This window comes from Amia ocellicauda, chromosome 4 (assembly GCF_036373705.1).
Source record: "Amia ocellicauda isolate fAmiCal2 chromosome 4, fAmiCal2.hap1, whole genome shotgun sequence".
Lineage (NCBI taxonomy): Eukaryota > Metazoa > Chordata > Actinopteri > Amiiformes > Amiidae > Amia > Amia ocellicauda.
Window position 1 is genome coordinate 21,974,012 of NC_089853.1, and position 26,446 is coordinate 22,000,457.

At 36.8% G+C, this 26,446-nt stretch overlaps 2 protein-coding genes and 1 long non-coding RNA gene across 5 annotated transcripts in view; 1 reads left to right on the forward strand and 2 right to left on the reverse strand.

Annotated features, from left to right (window-relative positions):
• The window catches only part of tnfaip8l3 (tumor necrosis factor, alpha-induced protein 8-like 3), a 29,921-nt gene extending 24,837 nt beyond the window's left edge, over positions 1–5,084 (reverse strand). Inside the window, exon 1 of the mRNA XM_066701384.1 lies at positions 4,856–5,084. Within this exon, the coding sequence (XP_066557481.1) occupies positions 4,856–4,901 (46 nt within the window). The 5' untranslated portion in view covers positions 4,902–5,084. The remainder of the gene's footprint in view (positions 1–4,855) is intronic.
• Positions 5,085–6,887: 1,803 nt separating this feature from the next.
• LOC136747993 (uncharacterized) lies at positions 6,888–18,737 on the forward strand. Its single transcript, XR_010816557.1, has 2 exons — positions 6,888–7,012; positions 18,438–18,737. It is a non-coding gene; the product is annotated as an uncharacterized LOC136747993 (long non-coding RNA).
• On the reverse strand, positions 17,949–26,050 carry cyp19a1a (cytochrome P450, family 19, subfamily A, polypeptide 1a). 3 transcript variants are annotated; one of them, XM_066701386.1, is made up of 11 exons: positions 25,967–25,988; positions 25,584–25,642; positions 22,963–23,122; positions 22,552–22,702; positions 21,997–22,151; positions 21,414–21,590; positions 20,804–20,918; positions 20,209–20,320; positions 19,901–20,063; positions 18,957–19,198; positions 17,949–18,615 (listed from the first exon to the last, which is right to left on the reverse strand). In XM_066701386.1, exons 3-11 carry the CDS (start codon positions 23,102–23,104, stop codon positions 18,376–18,378), a joined length of 1,497 nt encoding a protein of 498 aa, XP_066557483.1. In that variant the 5' UTR covers positions 23,105–23,122; positions 25,584–25,642; positions 25,967–25,988; the 3' UTR covers positions 17,949–18,375. The 3 variants fall into 3 exon arrangements, with proteins under 3 accessions (XP_066557483.1, XP_066557482.1, XP_066557484.1); XM_066701385.1 differs by having other exon boundaries at positions 22,963–23,234; positions 25,967–25,981; XM_066701387.1 differs by lacking the exon at positions 25,584–25,642 and having other exon boundaries at positions 25,967–26,050.
• Between the last annotated feature and the right edge of the window lie 396 nt (positions 26,051–26,446).

Sequence of the window (26,446 nt, forward strand, 5' to 3'; positions counted from 1 at the left end):
TATCAAAAACATAAATAAACTCAACACCTAACAGCACCTGCTACACCCGGTTCATTGCGCTGCTTTCTGCCACTGCGCCCCCGGAGCCGGTATAATGTGCAATCTGCTTTACATAGCCTGAGTACACAAACAACTGTCCTGATTAAAGACAAACGTGCAGTCACATACAAGTAGTCTCAGATAGATGAGTAATAAAATAAGATACTAATAATGTGTCCTATGGCTCTATAACATGAATGCACTGCGGGTTTGAAATGTGCGGCGCGTATGATGGGCGGCATCAGCACCAGGCAAACTTAGTAGATCATCGATGTACGTCTTGTCCCGCCGTCTGAGCATGATTGACGCTAGGAGGTATTACAAGGATGAAAAGATTGCGCCAAAATGAAAAATAGGAAATAAATACATAAAATACGAAATTAATAATTATATATTTCGATGTATTTCCTTTTTAACTGTGTTTGTTTGTTTATTTATTTATTTATATTTTCATTTTGGCACCGATTACCCTCCATATATTTGTACTAGGCTACCATATTTTTTTAATGTAAGAGTATGTTCGGAAAGTCAAGAAGAAAATACAATTTTACAAAAATAAATCCGTTAATACATGTTGATTCAAACAGCACCTTTGTTCCAATTAGGAAATAATGAAATTAATGAATTGCGATAACATAACAACATCAACAAAATATAATTTTCCTTGACACTGAACCACAGTCCCAAGACAACAGGCAAACACAATAAGTTACCAGGGTGTCAATGAAACATTTGCTTTGTGTGAGCAAGAAACATTTGTGTGTTGGATAAATGTATTACTTAAAGTTAGTTTGAACTAGTGCCTACTGCTGAATCTTTAGGCCAAACAATATCCAGTGTGGCATGGAGAGCAAATGGGTCAGGAGTTTACTGCTTGATTGCTTCTGGTCATACTTCACAGGAACATAGCCACATAACACAGGGATGTGCTGACGGTAGTTTAACCTCGGTCCAGGGGGTCTGACGAAACATTATTCTATTTCCCAAACTCTTCTGGCGATCGACGTGTTTGGCACCCCTGGTCTGGAGGAAATGACTGTGGTTCATTTTTCCAATCGGCAGGGTAAAAATAGGCTCCAAGAAGCAGAGGGTTAATAATGCATGCATAGTATAAAGAAAGTTCTGTGTTCCCTCTGTAAAATGTATCAAAATCTGGTTTCACAGAAAGCATTTGAAATGTTGCCATATTTCTGTAGTGCGTAGGCTGTTTCTTTAAGCTGTTTCTATTTTTTTCCAAGGCGTGCAGTCAGCTCCAGAGAACGGCTGCAGCCAGTGTCAAAGCATGCCAAACACACGCCATGCCCAGCCGCACAGCAGAGCACAACGACTTGTTCGGCCTCCATTAAACCCAGGCTGGGGTTTATCGCACATATTCAGGATTTAATGTCGCTGTGGATGAATAGCCACTCGGAAAGTGTTGCAACTTTTTTTTTTTTTTTTCGTGAGTTTCCTTATTTTTAGTTTCTGACATTTTCCAGCTACAGCTTTTGGCTACAGATGCATTAGAACTACAGGACCCAACAGAAAACTACATCTGTACACCAGATTAAAGGAGAGCGAAGCACATACAAAAAAAATACTGTATCAGACTCCAATCATTTAAAAATGTGGCATGAAGGCGTACCTAAAATAGTGTTTTTTCAGTCATGATTAGTCATTTAACAGCTAGATATTGCATTCTACATCTCAATCCCAGGACATGGTTGGCACCATTGACTGGTTGTGTGTAGGGAAGTGATGCACAACAAAGCTTAAATAACATATCAGCAGGTAATTTAACTAATTGTAAGGCTGATCTTTTATTTTTTCTAATGGTATTGCACTTGTCAAAGAGCAAACAAGGGATATCAGCTTAAGTAAAATAATAACTTTTATTATAGTCAGTGCTGGAATGTGAGTGCTCTACCTGGTCACCTGACTGCAGACAATGCTAGAGGAAGTTTTGCTTGACTTGACAAAACTGGGTCTATATTTATTATTCCTATAGGAAGAGGAAGCAGTTTAACAGAAAAGTTGCTTAACAAACACACATGATGGTTTGTTTCAGTTCTGAAAACAGAATGATCCAATATTTGCTGAATGTATTCTTTCGCCATTCTATTTGTATTCAATCTGTTTCAAATCACAGCTTTCTTCAGCAGATGCAAAGGCGGGCTGGTTTGCAAAGCCTTGCTTGGTAGTTACTATCCTTGCAGTTGTCAGCTTTGTTAATAATAGATCTCCAAAATAACAAAGAACCCACTGCAGAAACAAAATATATTTAAACTGTCATTACCATGACATCACTGCCACAGAGCAGCCAGCCGGCATCACGAGTCTGACTTTCAGAATTAACTACTTCTTTATTTTGTTGGTATTTTCTTGGCAAACATGATGATATTAATGATTGTTATTAATGTTACGAAGGAACTTATATGTTATTACTTACATGCGCAGTAAAAATAGTAACATATTGTTTGTTAGATTATCATCCTTATCAAAGCTGCACTACACCTAGCCTTAGTTACATTTGTCCTAAATAAGAGAGATGCTAATCTATGGCAACATCTTTGACTAATCCATCATCAAGTCAGTGGACAACTCTTCTGCAAAGTATGGTCTTGTTTGCTTTGCCACTACCACTATTATCCAACCTCACGTGTCAATATAAATTACATACTTGACAGTGTTTTTAATTCATTGACTGTTACTGCTCTCTTTATGGATATATATTGGTCTCCCTATACTAAACAGTACTCAATCATCTATTTGTTACAGGTCTAGTAATTTCCTTCTTGCATATCCACTTGACAGCGAATTCAGAAAACGGGTTGTGAAGGCCTGTAAACGCCTGACTCTAAAAAGGCATGCATTTGTAGCAGAATAAACACAGTAAGACTGGAGTACCATCTGATGAGTGTGACCTGTCTCAGATTAAGTATCGCCTGTGTCTTTGTATCTAATTGTGCAGAGAAGACCAAAAACAAGCAAGACTCAATAGGTATAATCGCATAACATGGCATACAGAGGTTATGGTTAATGCAGGGGGGGTAATGCATTTGCAAAACCCATTACTTCTTGGGAGCCTTTTCACAAAGCACTGCATTCACAGCCTCAGCTTTCAGCCAAAGCTTAAAAGGATTAAGATGCCAGAATGTGAATTAGTTGTACACTGTATAATGATATCACACTGGTAACAACACTGCAGAAACCACTGGGTAGTAGTTCTGAATCAAAGCCTAAATTAATTAATTGTGTTTAATTAATAATTCAGGCTTGTGTGTCTTTGCCTGGTCTTGTGCATACTAAAGTTTTAATCGCTACCAATTAACAACCTGCTTTTTGTAATTCTGTCAGCATTCAATGGTGTTTTCGTTTATTATGACTTAGCCTTGTGGAACTCTAGTGAATTCACTCCCAATAATATATATCTTACAACTGCCCTATTTGATTAATCAGAATTTGAGCAATATATATAATGCATGGTTCTTAAATTCCTAAGATAGTCACTTTTGTGAAACGAATGATTGCATATACCATATTCTCCAGCACAATCTTGGAGAAAGTAAAAACAATCATCTCCACTTATACAATGTAAAATGTTTGGTACTCAGATGCATTTCTCTGAGCTTTCCATATATCTCTAATGGAATGTTTCTAGTTGTTAATTAATGTTATCATTAATTTAGAGTTTAGGGTCCCAATGGTCATATATAAGGATTATCCACATTAATGCATGGTGCTGTAATCCTGAGCCAACAGCCAGTCATTCCAGTTGTTTAACTTCTGTCTAGAGCTCATTATGCTTTTCCAAATGTTAGCTTTTCTATATTTAAACATAACAAAAAACATAACAATGTCATGATTTTAACATTCCCAAAGATGAGGAATATCAGTGTCTATAATAAGATGAGAAACCATCTTTCCAGACCATCATTATTTTTTAGTGTGCAGAAAAGTAAATGAAAAAGTCAAGCAAATAAAAATATTACCATTTATAACTATCTATAAATGTATATATTTCTCTATTTTAAAACATCTTATATTATTATTGGAATCCACAGTATATTTGACTATTCCATGGTTCATTATGTCATGCATTTTAATTTATTTTCATCAGGAGTCCAGTAAAGATTTGTAATAACTATGAGTGTGAACCCTTAGCAAAAGTTCTTGCACATCAATGCCACACTATTCTGGACCAAAACAAATCTGTAAAGTTTGATTATTCTGTTCAACCCGGCCTTGACAGGAAGATAAAGAGAGAGAAATGTGTGACACTCAGAGCTGGCAAGGTTGTCTTTGCATTCTACTATATTTCTGCTATTTTCATAATACACTGACAGATACTTCTGCTTCTGTTTGAAAATGTAAAGAATCAGGTAAACATTTAAGAATCGTTCTTGGGTTTCATACAGGAAGTCGAAAAATGTAGCTACAGTAATGTTGGCAAATCTTGACTGAAATACAGTAAACCTTTGGAATATGGTCAGCAATAAATATTATACTCTGAGCTGCACCTTCTCCAGGACCTAGGGCATAGATTATCGATCTTGTCTCTACTGAAATTCACCTGCTTTTACAACAATTCCACAATTGCTATTTTTAAACATCTGCTGGTGACACTTTCATACAATGTAAAAAAACTAAAATCCCAGGAAACACAATGTGTTGATAAAGAACCTAACCACACATGCCTGAGCTTGCAAAATCTTGAAACTAAAGCAGTCCTCACATTGTGTGTTACTAGCAATGTTAAGAAGGCATTGGAGAAAAGACCGGGTCTGTTAAGTTGGCAGAAGAGATGGAATTAAAAAATGAAATCAAGGACCCTTACCTGGAGAAAGCTCCCCTTCACTCAGCTCCCCAGAGTCTGAATCCATGTTCCTACCTGGACCTCTCTTCCTTCAGACTTAATTCTTTAACTGAGATACTAAAACTCTTTTTTAGTCAAGAAGCAGCAGCTGTGTATAAAATTGAGCTGGCACACTGAAGCTGCCTGCTATTTAGTAAGCTCTCTCTCTCTCTCTCTCTCTCTCTCTCTCTCTCTGAGTCAGAGCTGGATGGCCCTGAAAACAGAGAGAATGGAATAGCTTTTGCGCCCTCCCTGTCGGCAAGAAGCTTTCACAGGCCAGCCCACTACATGCTATTGGTGGATGCAATCAGTGATTAAACAATCACACACAGATAAACTTGGAATTCCTGAGGGTTTTGGCTGCTGAGACTGATGACAGAGGCTAACATGCATGATTTGTTAATAAGATTCAGGTTTCTGTGGCTCTGGCTGTAGACTTTTCTTTGTCACAAAAGCTAATTACAGTGTGTGGTCATTGTACTTACAGGAAACACTTTCTATTTTGCAATATCCAGGTTGGAATGGAATGAATGCTTGGTTATGAGGTTAAAAAAACTCTCCTCCGTTGTAATTTTACCGGAATGTATTACCCCCTTTAGAAGAAGCAGATGTGATTTTATGTACTTGATAGTCAGAAAAATATGGTTTTGTAAATTATTTATTGTTGAATCTATTTGAGTATGTTGTGGATAACATTGTGTATTTTTGCATAAATAATAATGAGAAAAAATATATTTCAATATATGCCGTATATTCTGTATTAGATATGGGCTACATTTTGTTTTTGTGATTATTACACGTCGGTCTATCCACAAGGGCATAGTCAAATGGATTACCCTGCTAGTGAAAGGTGACTTAAAAGGGTTTTTCTGCAGGTTGCAGCACATCAAAGAAGAATACAGATATACAGCTCAGCTATGTTGTGTGTACCATCACAGATTCCATGGTCTCCAGATAAGCTTGTTGATCTGCAGGTAAATGTTAAGACACATACTTTGGTTTTCTTGTGCTTTGCCTAGAGGTGCAATCGACCCTAGTGTTGTGTCTACTGTACACAATGGATGTGGGTATATCATGTGAATACTCTTGCTTCAGATACAAGCCAGCATATCATGCCTCCAATGCATGATGAATGCTGTATAATTCACACTTGCATATGCAAATGCTTTCTAGTTACTGAAACCTGCCGAACAGCCTGAGCTAACTGGGCATTTACTGAACTATATTATCTAAAATCAATCCCTATAACACTTTACAATGCATTATTATTAACTGTTTAGATCTCTTTTTGCACATCCCTTTGTTGTGCATTTGCAGGCTGTCAGCAGTACTCACACAAGATGAATAGAACTGGACAGGGTTTGAGAGTTTTATAAGATGCATTACTATGGGGAAGGCTTTTGGCATAGCCTAATCCAGTCCCCACATGACAAAACAATGTCCTTTCATTATCGAGGAAGTTAATTATTGCCACTTAAACACAAAAAAAACCTAAACGTAGTATTGTGTTTGGAGGATTTGTGTTTCTTTGAACTTGTGTAGGAAAAAATATAATTATGCAAACCACACTTTCATCTCAGCTTCTTTCTGATGGCATTGTCTGCTCCAAACCAGCAGTCATCACTTGGGTGGGAATACAACCGCAACAACAACATAAATATGAGGTTTTAAAACAAAAAGAAATGCCATCACTTATTTTTGTATTTTTCCATGATGTCTTCATATATATTTTATGGGTAAATGCAGTCACATTTCAACTATACTGTAATGTCTATTTAAAACTACAACCTGTATTTAGTAACACATTTTCTTGTAATAAAGAGAGACTGCATACTGAATTTCATAGTTTGAACATAGGACCCATTTTTATCTACGGATAACATACCATATACATGAGAAGCCATAGATACTGAATGAGAGCAAGTCAAAGAACTCTTCCTGGAGACATACACAGTCAATGAACATATAAACATTCCCCTGCAGCACATAAATAAGTCTGTTTGTTTGCATTGTGTGAGACGGCATTGTGAAGGACACCAAACGAAGGAAGATCTGCATGCAGGAATAGTTCAGCACGTGTCAAGAATTTGAAAAAAGCTGACTGTGGACAGACTTCTTACAGAACTGAAATGCAGGCAGGTATTTTAACAAGGAAGGCAATTTGATTGACAATGTAAAGAGATGCTTCATTTATTTTGCTAATTTCTTCTGTGTGAATTTAACTTTAAAGGTAATTATTATTCTAGTAGCTGATTATGAACATAAGCAACATTTTATTCTATGTTTTCTTCCATGAAATGTGTCAAGTTAATTTGTTCCTTTTAAATACATTATAAAGGGAAATTACAAAGTGTGTATTTATCAAACCTTAATGTCAACGAGAACAAAACCTAATATAATTTCAAATGGGTGTTAGTCATAATGCAAATGCTTTGCAGTTATTTTCATCTTGTTCTGCAATTATATTTGCATAGCTAAGGATGTATTTTGTGTTGAGCACCTAACCCATTTAAAAACAGAAAGGTTACAATGAAGAATAGGAGATCAAATTATTGTTGAATGCTCCTGACATATATTTTGGGGATTGAGGTAGTAGTATATTGCTTTATAAACTAATTTACATGAAGAAATTAAAAATCTGTTTACCTAATTTCAGTGTTAAGAAACTGAAATAGGAGTAAACCATATGAAATTATCACTTTTTTTTTCTTTTTTCTTTCTTTTATAATTAATTACAGTTTCAGTTACATAGATTTCACTAACAAGCTTGTGATTTGCATGGTACTCATATTGCCCCTGGGTTAAAAGTACAACGCCCACTAAATGTCTTAGGAGAACTGTTTTATACACATTTAGAATCAGCATTTCTTGTATCATTCAACAATCTGCATTCTTTTAGAAGACACTATCCCACATTATTTATTTGTAAATATAAAATAATGGGAACATATTTTACTTTACAGCAAAGAATCAATCTATGGCACTGCATCGGGATTACAAATAGACTGGATTTTGGTTAATTTACATTAAGATAACAAGTAAGTGTTATGATAATTATTGGTAAGAAAAAGAAAAAGAGGAATGCAATGCATTTGCAGACATATATGAATGTGTTTCAATGATACATTCTTCAACTTTTTATTTTTATTTTTCTCCAAGCTGTTCTAAATAAGAAGCTTATTGCCTATTCCTATTAAAGGAATATAGGATTTTCTTGTGACATGTACAGTTTTTGCCTGTTTATATACCTAGATAGCTCCATCAGTAGCAGGAATGTGAGCTAAAGCTTTCTTTGAAGATGATGCTTTGCTGTTCTTTTTTCCATTCCAGTTGACCTGATATTAATAATTACAGAAGACACCTATCTGGATTTGAAGTGTGCTTATTAATTTCAAAGAAGGCAATAATTAAACATAGCATCCAAACTTAAAAGTGAGATGCAGGAATATAAAGTTCTAAAAATAATATATAAATCAGAAGAGAGATGCTGTAAGCCACCAAATATAATTACTGCTGATGAATGTGTTTAGCAAATTATGTAAAATACACACTGTACAAAACTGAATTATTTCTGCAGTGCACTAGATGACCAAAGAGGAAGTTTACTTTTCTTACCAAACAAAATTGCTATAACAATATGACCCGAAAATCAAATACAAAGAAATTCTGTTTTCCATTTAACACTTAAGAAGTTTGTTATGAATAGGGAATCATAATATATATATATATATATATATATATATATATATATATATATATATATATATATATATATATATATATATATATACTGATAGTGATAATGACGATAATTATCTATCAAAATACTTTTCCTCAGTATGTATAATACACCACATCAATTTGTATGACACAGAATAACACTCATGTGAGCTGAGAAACTCTTGCATGTTGGGAAATGATGGTTCACAACATTGGGGTTTCAGTTAGGCAGATGTAGCCAGGAGGATTTTCTTTATCTTTTGGAGAACAAAATCCAATGACATTGATTGATATATAACCAGTATGTTTTTAGTTAGAAATGTAATAATATAAACATTTGAGGAATTTGATATTTCTGCATTAATGTTTTTCGTCTTTGCTTATTTGTTTCAGATTAGTATCTATTTCCCATGGTTGTTTACTTTCAGGTAAAAACTTTCCCAGAAAGATGCTTACTGTCTTAGAATACATTTACATGTTTTCCCATTACTAATGGAACTAAAGAAATTATCAGTTTGTACACAAAAGTATGTCCAGCTGGGTAAAGACCTATTCTTTGAAACATATTTTGTGGAAACTGCAGCTTCCTAGTATAATAGTGCAAAAGCTTTCTGAGAAAAGTCAGCATAATTCCAATTACTTTTTGAGGGGGCAATATCTCATTTGGTTTTGAGCTTTTAACTTCACAAGATCTACTACATTTGAGAGGAAGGTTTGTGTGCTAGTGGCAATGTGTGTTTCATCATTATGGACAGGGGATTTATGAACACAGTGCTTAAGTAGGTAATCAAAATGTGCCTTGTTGCCAAAGCTGACTTTTAATGTGTTTTCAGTGCTTTAATGTTTGGTAAACTATTGATATGGAAATTTATAATAGCTTAAAGTGCAGTATGAATTGTCAGCGTGAGAGCACAAGGTTTGTTTTGTTATGCTGTAGATATTGAAGCCCTTAGAACCAGCAAATGCGATGACTCAGCCCAGCATGTCTGAATGATTAAAAATATATAAATAAATACACATTTCAGTATTACCTGCTGTTAATCAAAGGAATTGCATGTTATTTCCCCCACTTATATACAAAGATCACACACTATCAGCTTTTGGATATCATGGGGTATTTTCTGATAAAACAAGTATTTTGTGAAGCTGTCATTTGGCATACATGGCTGGGTGGCAAGATTTAACTTGGTGATTCTGACTTTTTTGCTGCTCATTACTTCTATGGACAACCAACACTGATCACCAGATGAAGCCTGCACTATCATTCACAGCAACTCGCACCCGTTCTTACTTTGTCATCAGAGTTCAGTCTTCCCACACTGTGGCATTAACGATCTTTGCACTCAGTCCTCTCTGGGTGGTCAATTTAATTCTCTATTGCCTTGGATGTAAGATCCACATTATGCATCCAATGCAGCGACAATAATAGCCTCATTGTAACCAGTCATTTTTAGTTATGATATTTACAGATGCAAAGGAGAAACAGGCTCAGACTCTGAAGGACAGTGAAGGTGAAACATGGCGCAAAGGAAACTTCCGTAGCTTTCCGTGACTCCGGGCAGCTGGGAGTTGCCTATTGATTGTGTACACATCCATTGGCATTACTTCATTGTGGTGTGTGTAATACGGCAGGATTTAGAGGGAATTTAAAGTGTCATGTCTTTGCACACACTCAATAACAGGTCAAATGTTCAGGATGACCTAGCTTTGTGGGTTTCTCCATTCACTAAAGTACATGACCCCTAATATCCCCAAGTGGGCAGAGAAAAGGTTAAATCTAAGTTAAAAGGATCACAGGGCCAGGGGAGAACATAGCACTCATAAATGCAGATTTAACACTTCCAAACCTTGACACTGCACTAAAGAAATGACACCAAAGCTGTTTTTTCTTGCACACAACAATCCCAGTTATTTGAAAAGGACTGAAGCCCCTGAGCTTGAGGTAGAGCAGAAATAAATCTAATGGATTCATGGTAGGTTGTCTGCAGGTTTAGTGCTAGAGAGGCAATTAGAAGTCAATATTATTATTTATTATTATTATTTGTTTCTTAGCAGATGCAATTGTCGGGGGCGACTTACAAAATATAAGAGTGATACAAAGTGCAATAATACAGTGCAATTCAAGGAATAATACATTTTACAAATTCCAAGTTACACAAGTATATACGAGATATGCAGTAAACAATATATGAGGTCTTACATCCTAGATTGTAAAAGCTGATAAGTGCAGACAAGATGCCAGTCAAGGGCCAGGGGAAAGGGAGCATAGGGGAAATCAAAATAACAATACGAGTACTAGTAAAGCAAGTCAAGTAGTATGACAAAATGTATAAGTGCTATCTTACAGGAGAGTCTGAAAAGATGTATCTTGAGTAAGCGCTGGAAGGAGGTCAGAGACTCTGCTGTTTTGACTTCAGTGGGAAGGTCGTTCCACCACTTAGGGGCCAGGGATGAGAAGGAGCGGCTCTGGAAAAAGGAGAGTGGAGAGGAGGCAGAGTCTTTTGGCAACGCAGTGGTCTGGAGGGGATGTATGGCGAGACGAGGGTCTGAAGGTAGCTTGGTGCAGTGTGGTCAAGACAGTGGTAGGTGAGGATCAATGTCTTGAACTGAATGTGTGCCGGTGTCAGGAGCCAGTGGAGGCAGCGGAACAGTGCAATAGCATGTGCGAATCAGGTCAGAGAGAATACCAGACGAGCCGTAGAGTTCTGTATGAGCTGGCAGACCGGCCAGGAGGCAGTTGCATTAATCCAGGCGGAAGAGGACCAGTGATTGGACAAGCAGCTGAGTCCAGTAGTTGGTGAGGAAGTGTCTGATTTGGCGTATGTTGCTCAGGAAGAATCTGCAGGTGCGTGTCAGCATGGTGATGTGCTGAGTGTAGAAGAGCACAGGATCGAGGGTGACTCCTAGGTTCTTAGCAGAAGAAGAGGGAGAGAGTATCGTAGATGCCAAGGGGATTGAGATTGAGCGATCAGCAGATCAGATTTGGAGAGGTTGAGCTTAAGGTGTTGCAAGTGCATCCAGGCGGAGATAGCAGAGAAACAGGAAGAGATGCAAGAGGGGATGAGAGGGTCAGAGGAGGGAAAAGACAGGAAGATCTGGGCATTATCTGCCATAAAAATGGTAAGACGGGGCTCAGGGAGTGAGAGTAGAGAGAGAACAGGAGGGGGCCCAGGATGGAGCCTTGGTGTACACCTGTGAGTAGAGGTTGGGGGTGGATGAGGAACCTCGCCATTTCACTTGGTAGGTCCAGTTGTTGAGGTAGGAGGAGAACCAGGTGAGAGCAGTTCCAGAGATTCCAAGGTCAGCGAGGCAGGAGAGGAGGAGAGAGGGGAAGAGCAGGAGCCCTGTTCCTCCTCCCTGCCCAGTAAGACAGGGGGAGTGTAAGAGGACAAACAGAGAGGATAGTGTGGCAGGGGTGGTTCTCAGGGGAGATCAATGTCTCAGTGAGAGCGAGGAAAACCAGAGAGTGGTGGAGGCAAAGGCAGAGATGAAGCTGGCCTTTTGGAAGCTGAGTGGCTGTTCCACAGGCCTCCATAGAGGGGGATAGAGGGGAGGGAGGAGGAGGGGAGAGGCAGGGAGATGAGTTTAGACGGATTAGGGAGGTAATGGCATGCAGGTGCACGCCGAGAGGAAGGAGAGAGCAGAACAAGAGATTGTCATGGTTGCCTACTGTTGCTGTGCTGCATCTCCTTGCTGTCTTCTCCTTGTTGGAGTCTCACATCTAGACTCCCTGCCCTTTGGAGATGGAGCCCTCAAGGGGCTGTTAAATACTCCACCTGTAGCTAATTAGGAGGGTACAGACCTGCGTTGTGTTGAATGACACAAGGCTGTCAGGATGGCACAATCCCTCCCAGGCTGGACTGCAAATAGCACAAATAATGGCCACTTTAGATCTGAATACAGACAAGGGCAGTGCTGGACAAACGCCGTTACACTGATCAATAGCTTGCAACAATGCTAAATAATAACAGCATTAACAGCAATAACAGCAGCATGATTAAGCATTTTTCTTAGCAAGGGTGAGATTTTTTAACCAACCCCAAGATGCAACCTTATATAAAAAGCAGATATCTTCATTCTATGTGTGTATACCTATACATGCCTTTATGCTTATTGTCTTCTTTCAGCAGTAACCTCATCATAAACTTCTTACTTCTTCTTATCCTAATTTGTGAATGCAGCACATAAGGAATTTGTGAAATAATCAGTTGTTGTACTGACTAGTGAAATTATGACCAATAAAATAAAAATGTAAATGCCTTCACTGTGAAGCCTTGCAGAAGCATTCCAAACCCAGCGGTTGTTTCCGGATGCTCAGACAGATTCTTCTATAGACAGCATTTTTGAAAAGGGTCTCCAGATTAAGGTTAAGAGATTGGTCCAGGGTCAGACAATTGGTGTTGATGATTAGCCCTTTTTTGTAGATATTTAAACTCCCAACTCTTAGTCTGCAAACACCAGTGATAATGAATCTTTATATATATTGAGAGAGCAAAGCGAAGTAAACCAGTTATCAGCTGAATTTTCCACATGTAAAGCAATAGTCTGATTACATCAACCTAATCAGTCTTAAAAATCACTATGTACTCCTTGTTTTATTTTTAAGAAGTGCTTATTGTCCTGTTATAATTAGTTGTGTGTTGCATATTGTTTGATTTGGTTTGTTCATCGGCCTGGGCTCAGTGACAGGCCTGAGAGGCTTATTTCCTGTTAACGTTTGCTTTCTACATAAGGCTATCAATGGTAATTATTTTCAAAATGTACTCTTTTTAGAACTAACAGTTGCAGTGAACAGATACAAATGCATCAAGAAATGAAGAACTGTATCTTTGATGTGAGTGCATTTCTCATTGGCTGTCTTTCCTTAGAAATATGAATTGCTCTCTGTCTCCCTTGATAAACCAGTTCAGTTTTAATAGTAGATGATACAGGGTGCTCTTTGGAGAAGTATTTTGCATGAAAATATTTTATTGTAGACTGCTATGCTAAATTATGGGGCGCAGGGAAGTACATGACTTTCCATATAATGTTTTACTAGATAATTTCTAAAGAATGGAAACTGAATTGGCAACAATGTTAAAGTTTGTACCAAAATTACAAAAAAAAGTGGTTAAAGAGATACTGGATTTCACTACTGAGTGCCCTTTTGGTAGTTTAAATGTGTGAGGAGTTAGAACAAAATACAGGTAGACTACTACACTCAAATCTGGCAGAACATTTTGTATATGTTATCAAAATGTACATATCATCTTCTATGCATCCAAGGCTGCCGTAGAAGTTGTGTTCATGTTATTGATTTGTGACATACTCCAGTGAGAGTTGCCTTATTGAAAATAAAATACAATTGAACACTAATTAGTCTTGGGTGTAATCCTTAAAAGATGGCACCAAAAAATGTTTATTTGAATTGAATGATGGTTGTGTTGTGTCCCACTGGACTGTCAGAAGTTCTCATGCAGGAAAAACGTCCAGTGACAGTCTCCCTTCAGATGCATACTAATTTCATAGCTCAAATTGATATTACTGCCCTGTTTGTGGTGCTATAAAGCTCAATTGGTGTGACTAACTGAAGCAATTTATTCTCATTATATAGCTATCAAACAATGTTTTTAATGCCTTCAAACAACTGCCTGAGGCCTTGAAATGTCTACATTTAGTTGGCTATAATCTGAAGAGTGTGCTGGGAATGTGTATTAATAACACTCACATCCAGTCAATGAATTATGTTATATTAATCTTCTGACACTCCTACTTTTGTTTAGAACATCAAATACTTTTTCACCTCCACCTTGTACCTTCGCCCAACATTTTAGAAATGTCCAAGAAACAAACAGACAAACAAATCAGTTGTTGTGAAGTTTAAGATGTAGCAGAGAGCTTGCGTGTTTATATGACATTTCTTGTCAACAAAACACAATAAATTGTCTGATAATTTCGCCCCAGGTTCAGGTTGTGACTGCAGGGTGAATGAATCATTGCTCTGGGAGACATCTGTTCCAAAGTGCTTTTATTTAAAAAGTACCCAATATCGACTTATTTTTATGATTATAATAATATCTAATGTTTTCAGACAGAAACAAATACAAACATGACCACAAACAGAAGCAATACATGGGGTACAGTTATAAATATTAATGAAGGCATAGAAAATAGGCCCTACACTTAATTTATGTGTGTTGTACTAATGATTTAAAATCAAGGCTTTTTTTTGTTAAACTAAATACTGGACTTGACCAACCAGCCAACTGTAATGTACAAACCCCATCCCAGTGTTTGCCCGGGGCTTTTTCCTTCTACCCAATGTAACTCTGCCGTCAAGTACTGGGTATGTAAATTTCAATCGGCAGGTGGACCCAGATTAAAACCTAATCTGACATGAATGTTTTAATTCACACAAGTATTTTTGGGGAACTGGGGATATGAGCACATTTGCAGCACTTTACTGCAAAGACTTACTGCAGCTCAGATGTGCCCAGTTGTAAGGTGCAAAATAAATATATTAGTTTCAAGCCCTGGATACCTCCCTGAAACATTACCTGTCTAATGCTTTCCAGAGTTGGGTATTTTTATGTGGACTTAATACACATATGGTATGTGCATCATTTTGACATAAAGATATAGCTGAATCGGGAGAAGCAGTACCTTGGATTTGTTGGAAGTAACTTGCTGCATACTGCTGTAATTGCTGCAGGCTTTCATGTCAAAAAGATAATTATTCAGTAAAAAACAGCTGGCCATCACATGGTCTCTGGAGTGAGGAATATACTGGCTGAATTAAAAAGCATTTAGAAAGAATCTCTCAGGGACCTTGCAGCATTTATCCTTGTTAATGGCTTTTCACTCAGCTCTCTTTATTATCCATTTCAATTAATACATAATAATAATAGTAATAATATTAATAAAAAGAAAACAGGACATATTGTACATATTGTTATAATCAACTAATCTAACTGTTGCATTTCTGTGTGTGTGTGTGTGTGTGTGTGTAATGAAAATTCAGATTTAAGTGAGGAATGGTTATAAGGTAAGCAGTAAGACCGGCATGCTTTCTTTCCTTGATATCCAGACACAGTTTTTGGTGTTACTTCAGAGAGATAACTTCATCTGCACATTCCGATTCCTGAAGTATATTATTTTAACTTGGGGAAGGGGCTGGAGGTGGCTGAGATGCAGGGCTAGCTGACAGACACTGCTGGAGAGTTTATAACATAAAGACCATGAATAGAGGATGTGTGATGGCAGCAGGGCCAGCTGCCACTGATGGAGCCGGCCTCTGCTTCAGGCTCAGGCCTTCACTCAGGATGCCCAGAGGTCGGGCTTGTACTCCAGCTTACATGCAGATGAAGACACAGCCGAGTTTCACCACATCCTCACTGGTGGCATTTAAACTCCCTATCCCCACATGGAATGTGTAGGCTCATTATGCAGCAGACATTCTGGAATCATGTACTAGACAGAAAATATATGTTGGGAATACAGTACATTCCCTTTGCTCAGTGAGTAATAAAATCTCACCATTAGGCTAAATATTAATATGTACTAAATAAGCTTAGCGTTAGTTTTGGAGATATAAAAATGTGCATTTTCACCCCAGAAAAATGTACCTGAACAGGCTGATTACTACATTTAAAACTTTTTAGATTTGTAAGCTTTCAAAAGCAGTGACCTTTTCACAATCAGAAGCACACAAGACCCAAAGAAAACCTATACACTGTATACTGACGCTTAATTAATTTTCAGTGTATCGATTATTTCACCAGAGGATGCACACAACTGAAATAAAATGGAAACCAAATGGGAGCCCATCTGTTTTTCCAGCCCTTGCTCATAAACGATTGCTCTGGTTCCTCTCAAATGTCACACTGAAAACAAAGAGGCCCACAGGAACCAATTCTCCCAGCGCTGAAGTAGTTTAAGTCTTCAAACAATAATTTGCAAATTGTCTGAATGTTGTCTGAGCAGATGCAATTTTGCCAAAAACATTCACTCTATTTTCGTTTTTAGGTTGATAGAAATATACAGCTCTGGAAAAAATTAAGAGACCACTGCAAAATTATCAGTTTTTCAGATTTCACTATTTAAAGGTATGTGTTTAGGTAAAATGAACATTTATGTTTTATTCTATAAACTACAGATAACATTTCTCCCAAATTCCAAATGCTAATATGTATGGAATGGAATGGCTGCCATGCATGTAGAGATGCAGATTTAAGAGAAAATTTGCAGTGGTCTCTTAATTTTGTTCCAGAGCTGAATTTTGTATTTTGTAGTGTCTCTGTGCCTTGCAGTGCCTTCAGGGAAACCTGATTCATGTGACCTTTTAAAACACAAGGAGTTGGAGTTGCATGTGTTGGAGCTATACAATACTCAAAGCATGTTTGTGGCCATAAAACACAGTCTGTGGTCACCGCTGGCTCATCTAAAGGAAAGTAATCTTCTTATCTTGTCAAACGCAAAGCAAAACAAACAAGGGCGCTATTTTGACTAAACAGCAAAAGAAAAAAAGTCATGGTTTTGGTTGTTTTTCTATAATGATAATATGTATTTTAAAACTTTAAAAAACATCTGTTTTTGTGATATCCAAGAGAGTGTTTGTGTTTATATGAAGAGGCGATAATACTAGCTGGTGAAAGGTGAGAATTGGTGGCCACAGATAGTCAGGCTTGGTACAATCTGCGATGATATTGTCCTGGAAATGTGCATCCATCTCAAGAGCTCTTGCCATTTAATGCGGAGATGATGCCAAGAGAATCTGTTGAGCTGTGCCAGGAGTGTGGAGGCAGGCTGTGACCCCCCATGTCTGTTTTTCTGTGGGATGTGATTCCAGAATGACTGTAGCGACCTAAAACTAATCCAAAAACAAAAGAATAATACTCTTTCAAGCTCCACTCCACACCCTCCATAGATATTTTTTAGCTACAGGTTTTTTTTTTCACATATGCATTATTATTATTTAAACTACATCCACTGATTTGATTTAATGTTTTATTATATTTATATTATATATTATTTCTTTTCAGATAACTTGATCATTATTCTTATTTCACAGTGGCTTTCAATTTCACCTGGTCCTTGTAATTTTCATTTATCAATGCATTAGCTGTATTCAGTTTTCAGTTTTCCCTGTTTATAAGATCTTTCACTGCTCAGCTTTCAAAGTTTTCCTGACCTGCAAGGTGACTGTTGTGTTAGAGCGCCCTCTGCTGTTCTCATTCATATTTACAGTAAAATGCACATGCTTATAATTTGATATATAAAAACATATTATTCTACATCAGAATGTTTTATGTAACTAGTATGTATGCTATTGAAAATTAAAGCCATACAGTATTGCATACAGACGAACAATATCCAGTGATAAATTATTCTCTTTATTATAGAATGGTATTCTTCCACAATGCATTATTGTGAACATTATTATGAAGCACTCATGAAGAATGCTTGTTGAAATATTGCATTTAGTAGAACAAGAAATGTATCTAATGTAGATGGTATGTATATACAGAAAATGTTTTATATAAATGTCATACTTTCAGTGGCATAGAAAACACAATAGAACAGTAACACTGATACATCTGTATAAGGCATTACATGTAAAATGTTAATTACTTAACATAATGAGAAATCTAGAAAACATCAATACAAAAATATATTAACCACACACAAAAATAGAATCAAGAAAATGAAACGACAACAAGAAATAACCACAAAGAAATGGAACAAAAACGTAACACAAGTAACCAAACCAAAAAATAACAAGTCTTTTCCCATCAAATAATTTCCTATTTGTTCGATTTTTGTCTGGGAATGAACAACATGTCCAGGCTGTTGCTCTCTTCAACAGGGTGCCGGGAGAGATTGTTGGTCTGCTTGATGTCGTGGAAAGTGCAGCCATCCTGAGGACAAACTGTGTATCGCTGCAGAAGAGTCACCAAGATCACCTTCATCATCAGCATGGCCATGTGCTTCCCAACACAGGACCTGGGCCCAGAGCCAAATGGCTGAAAGAAACGGCTGGGCACCTGCAGTGCAAAAGACATTCTCACGTCATATAACAATCCTAAAACTGCATTCAAGTATACATAGAAAAAGCATGTTGTCATAATACTGCTTAAAACTCATATTAAAGTTAAAGTAAAGTTCATTAGATTTTTCTTAATAGTTGTTTTTTTGTTTGAAAGTTGCCAGTTGAGAGAAAACTATGAACAACTTTAGTGGAAGCTGATCTTAGTGCAAAGCTAGTGCATATATAATCAGAATGTATAAACTGTAGCTTTGCACTCCATTGATGGCCTGCCCCACACATGCACATCGACAGGAAAAACTGTGCAGAAGATGTGCTGAGCGTATTGTGCACCCTTACGTTGTTCTCAAAGTTCCCCAGGCTGAACTCGTGTGGCTTTGGAAAGAAGGCCCCCCTGTGCATTCGTCCCATGTTCAGAATGATGTTGGTTCCCTTCTTCACCCTGTAGCCCTCGATGACATCATCTGCTAATGCCTTCCTCATTGTGAAGTCCACCACGGGATGAAATCTCAGAGACTCGTTGATAAAATTCTCCAGCACTTTTAAATTCTGTAAGTCGCTGTTTTGCAATTCTTTATCCCCTTGAAAACAGAGTGCAAACTTCGTTGTAAACATATAATCAAAACACCTTATTTAAATACATTGATAACCAGTATATTTAAAGTATCAACTTGTGTTATTTTACTTGAAAGTGGGATGCATTTAATATTCTGTATCTGTAGCTATTCAATGCAATGACAAGTAAGACATGTTTTGTGAAATGCCAGGGGTTGTAATGAATGAATTCCTAGCATGTATGTTGGAAAACACAAAGTATGTGTCCAGTGGGGTACAAGACCACAGTGCTAGATGAAGAAAGCAGTTATTATATATATATATATATATATATATATATATTAGAAAATTGGTTATGTATAATTAAACATGTCTTATAATGGTGGATTATACTAGTTCAGTTGAAAATAATAAATTGCATAAAAAGCTGTCCTCTTCTCTAGGAGTCAGACTAGCTCTACTGTATGTTTGATTTAATCTGCAGTTTACGTGCCAGGTCTCATCATACATTGGTCTATTGTTATGCAATTCAACTTGTCATCTTCTTCATATCTGATTTTGTTAAAGCATTCTACTGTTGCGTCCCTTACAGAGCCGCTCTTGTAGGCCAATACAGATACTTGGACACTGATTTAATGTCTTTAAACCTGGTGATTTTAAGCTGTTTCATTGAATTCTACACTTCCTTCCTGGGTGTTTAAAGCTGGGATTCAGAAGGTGACACTCACCTATTAAAGCATCAATTTCGTCCAGTAGTTTCTGTTCGACCTCGGGGTGCTGTTTGAGGAGCATTAACATAAAATACAGGCTGAGAGACATCGTGTCAGGTGCTGCTATCAACATCTCCAGCAGACATTGCCTCACGTTGTCTGCAGACAGCTCTCCATGATTCTGGAACAGCCCAAAATAACAAGACTTGCTGATAAGAACGTACTTTACACAATTCAGGCAGACAGAAGAGAAAAACGAACGAAGAAAGACTTGGCTGAATAAACAATAAAGGGTGAGAAACAGAAACAGAAATCGGCTTCACTACCTGAGCAAATATCAAGTCTGAAGCAAAATCGATGTCATCCAGCTTCTCTGCTTCGTGGAGTGCCTTTCGTTTGACCTCAACCAGGTTCTCAATGACTTCTGGTAACTCCTGTCTGAAAATGAAAGCAAGACATTTCTTTTAATTGTTTTATTTTTATTCTTTTATCACAATCAGTAAAACAGGGAACAGATGTACTAAGGGAACAACTTAGAGCTTGGTAAAGCAAATGTATCTTTTAACCCATTGTTTATTACCCTGGAGATTTGGATGTTACAATAATATTTTGTGCATATCTATGAACATTCTACAAATAGAGGGATTATTAATATCCATAAGGTTACAAACAGAATCATATTTATTTTTCATACATGGAAACTGACCGAATATTATTTATTTATTAATTTATTTAATTGTGCAACATTGTAAGAGAGAGTCTGCTTAATGTTGCTTCTGGACCACTTTGAAGTAATACACTGCTCAAGAGGTGTAAAAGAGCAATGAAACTAACAGAATTGTCACTTTAAATGTTAATTCAACATGCAGTATATTTCAGTGTTTGTATTTGTTATAGTTGCTCTGAATGTTGTGAACTTACGCTGCACTTTTATGTTTATTATACATCCACTTGAATCTGAAGAAGATGTCTGGCTTAATAAGGAGTGCTTGCCAAGAGTCAAAATACCTCTGAATTTTTTGCACAATCTCCTTTTCTGAAATGAAAGAGAAATTAATCAGAGTCTAAAACTATTAACAGTGTTTCTAAGAAAACACAAACCCTGTACACAACCACTGAAAAAGACGCACACTACCAAGACACACATCATACCTAAACAAAGCAAATAACAAATATATATTCTAAAACTCCTTACTCATTTAGAAAATGTCTCTGAAAGACACTTCACATGAGCTCCTTCAATTCAGTTGAATGACCCTAAGGCAATGGTTTTTGCTTTCCCATATCTTAAGAGCAAGAACACCATGTGTGGGACCAGGGCAATAAACAGTAATACACAGTTCAAAGCACCTGCATTTGGTGACTTGTTGTTCAGTTCAACACATATCTAAGGGTCCCTCACATTGGAGAAATTAGAAAAATAGAGGTAATACAGGGGAAGCGATTGACAAAACAGAAAAATTAGACACACAAAACCAACCCATGTATATCTGCCGAAAGCAATAAATTAACAAGTAAATAAAGCACTCACCATCCAGCGGGAGTCTCAGAAACAGCTTGTTATTTATATCTAAGATGGTGCATCTCAGGAAGTGCAGGACATCCACGCGGCCCTCGTGGTCAGTGCTGCCCGCCAGTCCATCCAGGTGCGTGTTGGTGGACAGTGTGCAGGCCGCTAGCGTCTGCTGCAGGCAGGGCCCTGTCAGAGCTGAGACAGAGCAGGACAGCAGTCAGCAGGCAGCACTACGGCACACTCACATACCTGCTGACTAAGGGCTTTAAAAACAAACTAACACATGAATAATAATAATATGAAGAAGAATAGTTGTAGCAGCAGCAGGAGCAGCAGTAGTAGTAGTAGTAGTATCAATAATAATAATACAAATACAAATAAATAAATAACACCTGTAAGAATCCTAAAACAATATTTCTATTGAAGGAGGTGACTCATTATTTTCAGGATTCATGACATTGCTGCTTGTAAACCTGCTTGAATAACTTGAAAGAGATCCTTTATTGTAATTCTCTCACACTGCTTAGTGTCAGTAAATGTCAGTGATGCCCTGTCCATCGCATATAGTGCAAGAAACTGTAGTTTAAATGCACGGACTTACCTTTGGCAAAATAGGTTCGTGTTTTCTTCCAAAGAGTTACATTACAGTTAAAAATGATACCATTTTCATGCATCCCAACACACTGCAGTCCTTGTTTACTTCCAAAACGTGATATGTACTGTCCATTTTTCAGCACATGATAGACAGCAGAGGACCTGTCAGATATATATTTTGGCAATTATTACAGGAATAAATATCAATCAATAGTACAACAATAATACAATATTTTTTTAAATAGTCTGGCTACTTTGAAAAAGCTTCATGCATCTACTATAAATGTAGATGAGGAAAATCAAATGACAATCACTCAAACTGACTATGACATGTAAATATCACTTCATTTGTTATTATGGAAATGTAGGTGTTTTGTGTATAGAGTTGTTTTGTGTCTGTTGAGTTCAACAAAAAATAGTATCCAGTTTACGTCTGAACACTTGCAAAGAAATGTGTTTATTTCTATATGATTTATTATTTATTTTTATTTCTATAAGTACACCACTACAAATGTGAAATACTTTGCACTGGCACACAGCAAGGCTAGAAAGCAGAACCCACCTACTAATAATGAGTGTTTCCTCTCCATTAATCCAGACCTTCACGATATCTCCATACTTGTCATTGTAGTAATTGCTTGCTGTCCCTATTCCAGTCCATAAAAATCTGGTGTATGAAACAAAGGGCCCAATTCCCATACAGAAACCCGGACCTGCCATAAATAACAACAAGAAAAAATGCTTTAATACAGTCTATTTCAGAACTATTTGCCAGAAGCATTAACCTGTAATTATTGCATTCACCTTCAGGAAATGCATTTAAAAAGTGTGTAATAAAATGAAAGTATAGGTACTTAATAGTATTCTCCTCTTTAACCCCTTAAACTCTGCAAGCTGCATATACAGTGGTACAAATAAGCAGATTCATAAAGCTAACTTTTCATGTTACTAATATACAAATGTGCACTTGTACCTGGTATGGAGGATTTAGCTCCACAATTCCATGCCACCATAAGCAGACCCAGCAGGACCAAGAGCGTTGCTGTAGCACCAGACATCATCTCCGGCGACACATCTGTGATGTTTTGCTGAACTGGAATTAGCATCTTCGCCATCACTTCTTTCAATGGTACCTGTTTCATTTTAGGAATGTTGTAGAAGAGATATGCTGTGAAGATATTGCAGACTTCTTCAGCACCACATGTTTTGCTGGGGATCATCTCTGCAGCCCTTTCTTCTTTTATACTTTCAGGTTTGGTAGAAGACCAGTCAGGGTAGATTAAAAGTCAAAATATGAAAGATAGTTGATTTCCATTCTAAAAACAATCCTGGAAAAACCTTGGTGTTAGGTATCACTTACTTACCCATAACATGTTTTTTTTTTCAGTCTTGTCCTTGAGGATCAAATGGTGACGTAGAGTTGGTACACAATGTTAAATGCATAACCAAAACACACCAACATTAAAGCTTTTGAAAGTGGTCTCTGACCCGTAGTTTTCACAGCTGTTCTAGTGATGTCTCATAGTTTATTTGGCATGGAGTCAGTTTTCATTACTTTTTCCCCTCCTGAATCTAAGCTTTTCAAAGCTTCAGCAACAGTTACAACAACTGTTCAATCCAGTTTAGCTCTGTGGTCACCCTGAATTCACCTTTGTGTCTTTGATCAAAGGGTTGCTTTCATCATGCTAGTTTTCTATTACATCTATAACCTCCAGTCTCAGACTGGTACTCTTCAGGATAAAGAAAACTGTGGTGCTCTTACAGATTAATTACATCTTATCAGTGACAGAAAAAACAACTACATATCCAATTGACTGTTCTTCACTAAATACACAGTAGTATACATCATTTAAATATATATATTTTATACTATTATTTATTTTCCATTCTTTTCCCTATCAATTACCATTTTCTCTTTCATGAATCTCGATTCTTCTTACCATGCTAAAATGTAGCTGTGTTTATCTGTTAATTTACTGTTTGCCTAGATACATCAGTACATTTTTGGTATTAGTGCCTTTACCAACAGAAATTTCCCAAATTTTGTATCTAAGTCTTCAAACAGAACAATGATGCTGTCACACAAAACCAACTTGGGGGGAACAAACAGCCATTCAGAAATGTTTGGAAAGTAGATTTCAAGAAGCATGAATGCAGTTTCTTATTTTTTAATAACAAGGCTTACCTAATTGACTGCTGGATGTGTGTAGAATTGAACAAAAACCAACACCTGAAGAGCACACTAGGTGAAAATATCAAATCCTTTGTGAAACTATAGCACATGACCATGTTCAAGAGCAACTTACTAAAAACACCAGAGAAACAAAGCAATCAAAATGTAAAGAAATCCCAAACTAATATTATGGGAAAATGTAATTGCTTGACTGTATTCACCAGCTGAAAGCTTTGTGACCTTTATGAATTAGGAATTGGAAATGAACTGTTTGACATGTACTTGTGTTCTTGCTCTGAGATGTAAAGCTATACATTATTTAGGACACCCACGTAATTAAATACAGTTCCTGTTTCCATGTAGACTAATCTTTGATTAAATTAACTTAAAATAATTGAAGCTTTTGGTGTGTAATTTGAGGCCTTATCTTAGAGCCACTGCACAAGAAAGATCAAATATAATTGAGTGTGGAAGAAATAAATGTATGATTCATAGATACCTACATATTTAGTCCTGCACTAGCTGATAATTCAGTTTGTGTTTTCTGGGAGCAGGTATGAATGAGGTGATTCACACTTTTTAATCTGACTCCAGCACTATTTGCTACGCTGGGGGTTATCTCTTCAGCCCATTCCTCAATTATGCATACAGGTTAGGTTATAACACAGGTCAGGGTAATATAAAAGTCAAAATAAGAAAGATTGTCTATTTCCATTTCTAAAAACAATCCTGAAATAACCTTGGTGTTAAATACCACTAACTTACCCATAACAATGTTTTTTTTTTTTTTTTTTTACTTTTCCTTGAGGATCAAATGGTGACGTAGAGTTGGTACACAATGTTAAATGCATAACCAAAACACACCAACATTAAAGCTTTTGAAAGTGGTCTCTGACCCGTAGTTTTTACAGCTGTTCTAGTGATCTCTCATATTTTTGGTTTCTTCGGCATGCATTGTTTTTCTTTCTTCTTTTTTTTTCTTTTCCAAACTATAAAGGTACATTTTAAAAGTTTTTGATCAACTGTTCAGTACAGTATAGTTCTATGGTTCAGTCATCTTCTATCAACGGCTTGTATTAATCCTGCTAGCTCTCCACTTACATGTGTGCACTACTTCAGCCTCTCCAGGTTAAAGACAACTGATTAATTACTGCTTATCAGTGATGGAATTAACTATTTTATTTTATGCCATCGAATATCTAATTGACTGTGCTTTACTAAACACACCACACATATATTCTGCACTTCATATAATGTGGTTTGCCCACAATTTACTCTGCCTTCCGAAATATTGCTAAAATATCACAGCTGTGATTAGACCACAAGTATTTTTGCATTACATTTTATATTATTGTTTTTTGAGAATAAATATAATTAATAAATTAAACAAACATCTACAGCAACAACAACATAGCTTTTACCTTTCAACAGCACTTAGCTTTTTCCGTCCAGGATGTAGGACCTCACTTACTGTACTTGCCTGTGTAAATTGTAAATTAGAAGTATGTATTATATTTTGAATTGCTATGTTTTATGTAAATTGAATTTGTAATGATTGATGCCTTGTTTTTGCACTTTGTTTTGCACTTATGTTGTAAGTTGCCCTGGATAAGGGTGTCTGCCAATAAATAATAATAATAATAATAATAATAATAATAATAATAATAATAATAATAATAATAATAACATCGTGAGCTGGAAACAAATGGATTAAATTCCTTGGTAATTACTGTAAATTATATTTGAATTAATAATGAATAATTCTGCTCTGAGAAGTAGGGTCCAGTAGAAGATTGCAACTTACCGTGCTTGTGTTGTATTCCTAGTGCAGGTCTGTGCACACTTGAGTGTGTTCCCTAGGTATTTATGCATCTCTTCAGTTCCTTTCCTTATCAATGACCATTCTCTTTCTGCTATTTATCATTCCTAAATCCCTATTCTTCTTGCTCTTATAAAACTGTGTTTAGCTGCTAATTTACTGGTTGCTTAGATACATCTGTACATTTTGGGTACAAGTGCCATTACCAGCAGAAATGTCCAAAATTTTGCACCAAAGCCTCTTTAAACAGAACAATGATGCAGTGATGCAGAACCAACTTAGGAAAAAAAAAAAAAAAATCCTATCAGCCAGTGAGAAGTGTTTAGAAATTAGGTTTCAGAAGCATGAATGCAGTTTCCTAATTTTCAATGACAGGCTTACCTCACCACGGCTTCTGTAAAGAACCCAATGGAAACCAACTATTGAAGAGCACACTAGGTCACAATAGAAACCTGCTTAACAGAA

Coding starts and splice junctions, on each gene's coding strand:
- cyp19a1a (XM_066701385.1), bottom strand. CDS start 23,209: ATGATCCCCAGCAAAACATGTGGTGCTGAAGAAGTCTGCAATATCTTC. Junction 21,591..21,996: donor ACGAACCTATTTTGCCAAAG/GTAAGTCCGTGC, acceptor GCTCTGTCTCAG/CTCTGACAGGGCCCTGCCTG. Junction 19,199..19,900: donor CGAAATTGATGCTTTAATAG/GTGAGTGTCACC, acceptor TCTGTTTTCAAG/GGGATAAAGAATTGCAAAAC.